Raw genomic sequence first — 9,549 nt, 5'->3', positions numbered from 1 at the left:
TGACACTTGTTGTTGTTAACTCCATCTCAGACTAATAATATATTCATGGCTGGTGAAACGCTCACGGGCATATGCAATGACACTCTCAGAATGCCACCTAGGACTTATCAAGTGGTGGTTGCTGCCACACGTGCTATGGGAATCGGTAAAGAGGGAAAACTGCCATGGAAGTTGCCTTCTGACATGAAGTTTTTCAAAGATGTCACCTTGGCCACATCAGATCCAGCAAAGAAGAATGCTATTATTATGGGACGGAAAACATGGGAAAGCATACCTATCAAACATCGACCACTAACTGGTCGCCTCAATGTTGTTTTAACTCGCTCAACGAGTCTTGACATTACAAATACTGAGGATGTTTTGACGTGCGGGAGTCTGGTTTCTGCTTTGGAAATGTTAGCATCGTCTCCGTATTGTCTATATATTGAGAAGGTTTTTGTTATTGGTGGTGGTGAAGTCTTAAGGTTCGTACGAACATTGTTGTTTACTTGTATGTTTTAAGTGTGTGCACAAAACAAAAATAGCTGACCCATGACTGAAAAACCGACATGACCGAATCCAACACAAAGCCGATGGTTTGGTTTTCTGCCTTTTCAAATATAGGATTCTTGGTTCAGTTTCGGTTTGCATGCACTGGAAACCAAAAAAAACTGCAAAAACTGGCTTTTGTTATTAATTTTTGGATTATAATCTTGATTATTGAATGCTAAAGTAATTTATAAGAAATTAATAAATGGTGCAGCTCAAGAATTTTTGGTCTAAATGTTTAATAATCAAGTATTTATTAATTAACAAAAAGTTTAGGCACAAATTTCTTTTTCTGGGCCTTTTTTGCTCCAAAATTTTCAAACCTGAATGGCAAAGCCGAAACCAAACTAAAACATCGTGAAAACCGAAAAATCGACTTTTGTTATTGACTTTATGGATTCTGATTTCTATTTATGAATGTGAAGTGGTTTATAAAAGATTAATAATTTGCGCTGCCCAGCATTTTTAGGCTTAAAAGTTTAATACTCATTTATTTTTTAATTAACAAAAGTATTTACGCCCAAATTCATTATTTTGGGTTTGCCGAAATGACAAAACTGAAACTGAACCGAAATCGACTGCTTTTCAAAAAACCAAAATCTGAGTTTTCATTTTTTTTGTTTCGGTTTGAGACCAAACCAACCCACACACACCGTTAGTACTATGTTTATGTTGAGGTTTCCTGGTATTGTGTCTGTACTTAATTACCATCTTTACTGCAGGGAGTCACTTAACAGTGCTGGATGTGATGCTATCCATATTACTGAAATCGAAACCGGCATTGATTGTGACACTTTTATCCCTGCTATCGACACCTCACAGTTCCAACCATGGTACTCATCATTCCCATTAATGGAGAATGGAATCCGACATTGTTTCACTACCTATGTTCGTGTGAAGACTCCTGCAGTTGAACTGGTCAACAACAACAATAATAATATTTTTAATGGCTTTGATGCAAAGATGTTTGCTTTCCTGCCCAAAATAATATTTGAAAAGCATGAAGAGTACCTTTACTTGAACCTGGTGAAAGATATTATCTCTAATGGAGCTTTGAAGGGTGACCGTACTGGAACTGGTACCTTGTCAAAATTCGGTTGTCAGGTAGTTTCAAGTTTGTTTGTTTTTTTTCAAATGGTTAAACTAACTTATACTGATTAATGGTTTTTTTTTTTTTTTTTTCATATGTGATTAGATGCGGTATAATCTGAGAAAGTCTTTTCCTCTTCTTACAACTAAGGTATATGCATTTGTTTAAATTGTATTTCAACTTGTTAATTACATAAAAGTTGGATGACAGGCTTTTTTGGTGGTTAAATATGTATTTACTCACATATATATTATTATTTGTTTCTACAGAAAGTGTTTTGGCGTGGAGTTGTGGAAGAACTTTTGTGGTTCATCAGTGGGTCAACAAGTGCCAAGGTAAAATTCATCACATGGGTCTGTTTTGGGTCCAAACCGAACTAAAAACCGAAATATTGGTTTTTTTTTGCATTTGAACACTATTGTTTTCAGGTTTTTCGGTTTTCACAATGGGTGCGGTTCGTATTTTTCATTCGGGCTTGAAATTTTTCGGCCGAAAAATGGCCCAATATAATGAATTTGAGCCTCAAACTTGTTGCCTGATTTTTCATGTTAATTAATGATTAGTTGATTATCAAACATTTGAGCCAAAAATTCTGGGCCACATCATTCATTAGTATTTTATAACATTATAAAATCAATACGACAGTCCGTAAATTTAATAATAAAAGTCATTTTTTTCTGGTTTTTACTGTCTGGTGCGGTTTTATGGGTTTTCAGTGCGTGCAAAACCGATACCGGTTTGGTTATATTGGTTATTAGTGGGTTATTTCGGTCTGGTTTCGGTTATCAGGTTTTACAAGATAAGGGCATTCATATATGGGATGGTAATGCATCCAGAAGCTACCTAGACAGGCAAGTCCTCTTCTTTTGGCAGCTGACATAATTTTGTTTAATTTATTTCATATCACATTTATGCTACAGTATCGGGTTGGTGGACCGAGAAGAAGGTGATCTAGGACCAGTATACGGGTTTCAGTGGAGACATTTTGGTGCAAGGTTAGACAGCCCATTCTATTACACTTATTAATGATTCAAAAACAACTTAACACTAAAATAATATTGTTGCAGATATACCAACATGCATGCTGACTACACTGGTCAAGGATTTGACCAACTGCTAGATGTTATCAACAAGATAAAAAACAACCCAAACGATCGCCGAATAATAATTTCAGCATGGAACCCTTCTGATCTTAAACAAATGGCACTTCCACCTTGTCACATGTTTGCACAGGTACACATACACAGCATATTTCTGTTATTAATCTTTAAAACTAAAAAGTAACATGCTTTGTTATATTTGCAGTTTTACGTAAATCAAGGAGAGTTATCTTGTCAAATGTATCAACGATCTGCAGATATGGGTCTCGGTGTCCCATTCAACATAGCATCATATGCTTTACTGACATGCATGATCGCGCATGTTTGTGGTATGTATATTTTAAACTTGCTATTAATTAGGTACAAATTTTAGAATACGTGCAGCTTTTTTATTTCTTAATTTCTTATATTTATATGCAGATCTTGTTCCGGGTGATTTTGTTCATGTTCTTGGTGATGCTCATGTGTATAGCAATCATGTCAGACCTTTGCAAGACCAGCTTCAGAAGTTGCCTAAACCTTTTCCTGTAAGCATTTGTGGCATAATATGTTTTTATGCTATCTATTATTTTGCTGCTTCTATCTTGAATTTAAAGGTGGAAAATTTGGCTGTAGATCTTGAAGATCAATGCTGAGAAGAAGAATATAGATGCTTTTGTGGCTAATGATTTTAAACTGATAGGTTATGATCCTCACCAGAAAGTAGAAATGAAAATGGCAGTTTAGAGATGCTCACTATCTTCTGGTTTTGGTAAGGTTAAATATGAATTATTGTTTCCTATTAAAATCAAAATGTGTGTTTATGTCTTGTGGTTTTGTATGGTTGTTTTTTTTATTTCAACTTGTAATTTTACTAGAGGTGGTAAAACGGATGCGTCGTGCAACATGTCAAAATGTGTACTTTTTATTTGTTAAATGGGTCTGGTCGTGTTTAGCCGACCCCCACACACTTTATTTTCTTGATTTTTTTTTTTGTAAATAATAATTACTGTGTTAAATCTGTTTAAACGTACGTTGTTAGTCGTTTTTCAAAGATAAACCAAACTAGGTAGCCATATGTGCACTCTCGCCTAGCAAGTTCTGCAAAAAGCCGGTCCAAAACAACTAAAAATGGTTTGAAGCATCCAAAAAGGGCTAAACTAGCCCTAAACCAACTAAAACATGTGTAAAAGACAAACCTTTAAAAGGTTTGTTTATACTTTGACACTGCTTATAATGGTCTGTTGTTTATACGTTTATACTGTATATCATGTAAAAGTGACTATATGTATGGCGTGTTCAACCCCGATAATATAGTTTTACTATTTATACATAACATGATTGTACTCATTGCTTAAAACGTAAGTTTGGAATAACATGATTCACTTTAGACAACTTTCTACTTGCTTGACCCGCCTGAGCCGTCCCCATTTGAGCTTTCTAGCACTTTTTTGTAGGCCAAAATAATTATTCATATCCCCTTTTCATTTCTTGCTTTCTTTGATATTTCATAATTCAAAGCATGTTATTGGTGTAATCCACATTATTCAAGACCACTGAAATTCGGTTACTGTCATTAGCGGTAGTTACATGATTCACATTTCAAACTACAAATGCACAGAATCAATTCTATTGCCTTTCAGGTTTAAAAGCATCACCATCTAGTGCTATAATCACTTTTCTTAAATGGAAAGCGCATCAATTCACTTTTTATATTCTTTCCATACCCGTCTAACGATACACGATCTTTGCAATTTTACACACATGCATGATTATGTAGTCTTCAAAAGTCGAGTTTTTGTGTAACATAGTGTATATAACACTTTAAGGTTCATGCAAATCCACCCGTTTCATATGGGGTCGGATACATTTTCTCTTGGAAAATGGACATGGCTTGGTTTAGAAGCATGAACATCAGTACAACAGGGAACAATGACAAGTTGGCATGGTGTAGATCTGTAGGGTCAGTAACCATATTTTTATGATCCAACTACTTTCATTTTATGTTTCCAGGATGCTTTGTATTGGCAAAGGCATCTATGCATCTTCTTTAATAATTTAAACCATTATCTATTCCTATGTCAAAAGTTGTTGTAACATATAATATAACAATAATAATACCTTTTTTCTGTTTGGCTTTGATATCTATAGACTATAGTCTTTGTTTAAAGTTGCATGAATTGCTTGCATATCCATTCTAGGGATGCCAATAGACGGTATATTGCAAGAGTTATGAACCTTAAGTAATTTTAGCACTACACGGATCGTAAAATTGGGTCATGGGTGCCTTTTACTCATCATCAACTAGTTTATCGGGTCACCATGCAGGTACCAAGTATACACGTTATTATCTTATGTATCTATTACCCGAAACCCAACTTTATACTCACCAATAAAACAGCATGAAATATCAAATACTAAATTACATTTCTAACAATTTATATTTTCATGCTTCTAATAATTTCAAAGTGCTATTTATTATATTTTGTAAAATTATCTAATACATGATTATATTCATATTCAATCCTGATAAACGAGTATTAGATTGTTTAGGGTAATTGGCTTATTAAAATCATTAACTTCATATTGTTAGGTTTACCCACATTAACACCATTTGTTTAAAGGCTTAATCATGTAACTTTGTTTTAGTCCATTTGTTTAAAGGCTTAATCATGTAACTTTGTTTTAGTTAGTCCATTTATTGGGTTACTTGTAAAATCTAAAATTAGCATAATTTTTATTGAAGAAAGCATCAATCAAAGACATCAATGATTTGAAACCGTAACTTGTAAAAGTTTGACACGAGAAACCATAGATTCAATACAGTATAAATTTAAAACACAGACTAAAGGCGGAAGAAACCGATGGCTTAAGAAATTTAAGACAAAGAAACCAACTCGCGACATGGTTGTTCCCACTTTGGCTGACCAAAACTACCAACAACGTGGTGTTCCTTAAACGATATGGGCATGGCAACATTGGAATGTTTGAGAACCTCCAATGCAAGGGGTTTCCCCGTCCATATATATGTAAAAGTTAGGTGGATGAGTGAGAGGGGGGGATGAAGTCCACAATTCGGATGTGCATGCAAACGACGGTGAAGGGGAGGGAGAGAGAAGAGAGAATGAGAGGTGGGGATGATGTTGACATGGTTTGTCCAACGACGGAGATGCTCTTACGAGTCGGTGTGATAAGGGGGAAGCTTGTATTATGGCCCAGGGTGACTCCGGTCACCCCCCGTTGTTTTGCTCAGCAGTGTAAATTTATATATGCATTTTCATCGGAAAATTGTTTTGCGTAGTGTAATATATTTACTTGTTTTCGTATGAAAATTTTGAGCCTGGCTATCCTGGTTTATGAAAAATTTTATACGTAGAGTTAGGCCACTACGAAGTTTTCGTTCAAGTTTCACCAGTGAGTGTGATTGAAAGTTTTATATGTTTTTTACATTCAAATTTCTTTCCTAAAATCATCAATCAACTACTTTATCACTTGTTATCGTAAATAATTCCAATTCCATTAAAACGATTTAACTTCTTAACAAACACTAGTAATAGTAAGGTCATTCCACTTTACAATAATCATGCATCTATTAAGATGTATACCTTTTATACAACTAAAACTTTAGCCAACTCCAAGTCACATTTTAACATAACATGCATGCATTCTAAATATTTAATTCATAATTAGACAATTTAATGCATTATCCTGTTAAGGAAAATTAGAGTAACGTTAACATCCAGAATCCCTTCGACACTCGTATTTTTTTCCCATTTTTTATATGTTTTTCACAAAAATGAAATTATTAAGCCCATATACACCATAGGTTACATTACAACTCTTCATCCCTCAATATCTTCTGCCTTCTTGCAATAAAAGCCTCCACCGTTCGCCGAAAATCTTCACAACTCTGATCATCTTTCACCTTACTTGAAAAGACGTCGGCCGGCCGCCTCAGCTCCTGACGTCTCTCATCCTCTCTACAATTCACACTCTTGCAAATCCTCCGTTCACTACTAACAACATCAACAACAACATTCTCATCCGTACAATTTCGATCATACTTGTAACACAAATCGGCATTTCCGATCTCCTCGTTGTTTTCAACGACTCGAGATCTCAAAAACAGAATCAATATTATTATGTTACCGATAACGAACACAAACTTAGGGCTAAATATTGAGAAACTGCTTTCTCGAAAGTAATCGCCGGTAAGTTTAACAGCCGATGGTAACTGAGACGAAAACCTAGAGATGATAGCTAGGAAGAAAAACGTCTCCATGAATCGCAACACCGTCGTGAGTTCCTGAAGCCTCCGGTTGTTCAAAATCGCCTTCGTTTTCATATCGATTTGATTCTTGGTATATACAGGATTCATTCAGTGTTAGATATTAGATGTTTGATGGAGTAATTGTTAGCGTGAAATAGAGAGTGGTGCCATTAGATAGATAGTTGAAGGAGATTGAAGGTTTTGGAATGGAGAGGGTGTAAAGATGGAGCTGTGCTTTTATAGCCGCCAAAATAATTTCAACTTTTTTTTGGATGAAGTAATTGTTGTATTTTGATGTGGTTGATAATATCAACTGAAGGTTAGAAAAGTGACTATAAAAATGGATTTTTTTTAGAAATGCTAAAATAATATACAAGGGATCATGGGACAAGTAACAAAGAGCAAATATGCTATTATTACCATTTTAGTGGGTGAGTTCTATATTAGGTTAATCTAATGGTTTAGTTTGTATGACAATGCGGACTCTGTATTCTAAGGTAAAACAACACTAAGTGGGTCAGGTCTTGCAACATCGGACCCCTTGAAAGATTTTCAGAAGTTTAGCCAGAGGTTGGTCGTTGTTAAAAAGCCAAAAAATGAATGCATTTTTTTAATGACACTTTCTATTATGCACGAAAATGGCTAGCCGAACCAAATTACAAAACAAGAAGACATGGAATTAATAAAAGGAGAATTTATACCAATTATTTCAACTAATGGAGTGATAACGTTTCTCCTTTTCACTCAAAAATAGTCCAAACACTTTTATCCAGGGTCCGCTCCGAGAAAGTAAAAAATCTTTTTGGGTCGAAGACGAAAATTTTTTTAGGCCTTAAGTGAAAGGAGTATTTTGTTGGGTTTAAACAATTTAATTTTGATACGGGCTTACTTGGTTAATAATTTAGGTTGTGTAAAAACTTTTGTATAAAAATAAGATTAAAAATGTCTCGAATAAGATTATAACCCATAACCTTTTGTTTGGAAGTAATACCTCTTTGCCACTAGATCAAGCTAGTGGTTATGTAATTGCTTTAATAAAAATTTATATAATTTAAAAAAAAATCGGGCCTAGCGGGGTGTCGGGTCTGTGGTCGTCGACCACCCCACCACACCTTATGGCCGGCCCGGCCCTGCTTTTATGTTACTGATAACAAAGAGTAAATACATGTAGGAAAGAATAATCTCAATGTTAAATACAAATATTTGTGTGGCATTGTGTTATCATATTTCACGCTAGTTTGAGATATACAAAACAAATACAATAATCATTATCATTTGTTTTTACAGTTAGTTGTATAACTAGACCCTAAAATTATATTTAGGTTGCTCGTTGTGGGAGCACCATGACCACCTAAGGATTTCTAGTTAAATATTATTAATTCACAACACCTTTGTTAAATGATTTGCTAGTTAAAGCTCATTACCTATGTGACAGTGACGTGACGCTAATGTGGCGCTTCAACTAGCCATTGCTAGTTAAACCACAACGCATGGTAAAACTATCATGAGTGATTCAACGATGAACCAAGGCTCTCTTGACTTTTAGGAGGTTCGATGATGCTGCATCATTAATACAAATGGCGTATGATATATCACATATGCTTTAAGATATTAAGAAAGATTTAATGTTATCTAAAATCTGATTACTTAATTAGAAACCGGATAATGTTGCTTTACACAGCTTATTAATTATGGTCAAATCGTGACCCAAAACTTTATAGTCATAATCACATCCATTTCTCAATATTTGGAAATGTAAATTCACAAGTTTTCTCATTTTATAACATTTACTATTATATTTGAACCACTATATGCATTCAAAAGATAACCAATTATTATCTTAAGTAATTTATACAAGCTAGTCTCAAGGATTTATGTTATACATTCTGTTTTCTATTTGTAAATGTGAAATTGGTTTCTTAATTTTGTTCTTTTAAAGTTCTAGCATATGTTTTTTTTTTCAAAGTGAAATATATTCATGTGAATCTAAACAAAATTATAAGTTAGATATCTAAAGTAAAGGAATAAATAGATGATAAGTAGTAAAGTGGAAATTCTATAAGATATTTACATATCTATTTTAAATAATCAAAATTGGTAATTGTATTTGTTATGTCTTAGTTCAGTAATTAAACTTATGATGGTGTAGTAGTTTGACAAAAAAGGTTAAAATATAAATGAAAATAAAAATGAGAAGTATGAGAAGGATTTGTGGTCTAAAAAAACTTCTAAAAAATTCAAGAAAAATAATAAAAAAAATTATAACCCAAAATATAAATTAAAAAAAACTTACAATGTTTCCCCCGTCTTTCTCGTTCAAAAATAAAAATAATTATAAAAAAGACAAAAAAGACACAATGTCGAAGAAAAACGACAAAACGATGAACATAAACAAAAAAACAATGATAAATAAATAAATACAATAGATCGCAAAATATTATACAATGCAGAGTAACATAACACAATATTAAGGAAAAAATGCACAATCAATAACGAAATAACCAAAAAAAAATACAATGATAAATAAAAAGTTGCAATGCTCTTTTTCCTTCAAAACTGTTTTTTTTTTCAACGAGAAAGAA

General features: G+C 33.7%; 1 protein-coding gene across 1 annotated transcript; it reads left to right on the top strand.

Moving 5' to 3' along the window:
* On the top strand, positions 1-3,538 carry LOC143604881 (bifunctional dihydrofolate reductase-thymidylate synthase 1-like). Its single transcript, XM_077081218.1, has 10 exons — positions 1-464; positions 1,251-1,632; positions 1,724-1,768; positions 1,888-1,953; positions 2,408-2,469; positions 2,539-2,613; positions 2,686-2,851; positions 2,924-3,047; positions 3,139-3,245; positions 3,334-3,538. Exons 1-10 carry the CDS (start codon positions 46-48, stop codon positions 3,442-3,444), a joined length of 1,557 nt encoding a protein of 518 aa, XP_076937333.1. The 5' UTR covers positions 1-45; the 3' UTR covers positions 3,445-3,538.
* The last annotated feature ends 6,011 nt before the right edge of the window (positions 3,539-9,549 follow it).

Source organism: Bidens hawaiensis, unplaced genomic scaffold, assembly GCF_021521415.1.
Source record: "Bidens hawaiensis isolate Kalapana, Puna unplaced genomic scaffold, B.hawaiensis_p1.1 tig00067212_1, whole genome shotgun sequence".
Taxonomy (NCBI): Eukaryota; Viridiplantae; Streptophyta; class Magnoliopsida; order Asterales; family Asteraceae; genus Bidens; species Bidens hawaiensis.
This window is presented reverse-complemented; position numbering and strand designations above follow the sequence as displayed.

Coding starts and splice junctions, on each gene's coding strand:
- LOC143604881 (XM_077081218.1), top strand. CDS start 46: ATGGCTGGTGAAACGCTCACGGGCATATGCAATGACACTCTCAGAATG. Junction 465..1,250: donor GGTGGTGGTGAAGTCTTAAG/GTTCGTACGAAC, acceptor TCTTTACTGCAG/GGAGTCACTTAACAGTGCTG. Junction 2,852..2,923: donor CTTGTCACATGTTTGCACAG/GTACACATACAC, acceptor TTATATTTGCAG/TTTTACGTAAATCAAGGAGA.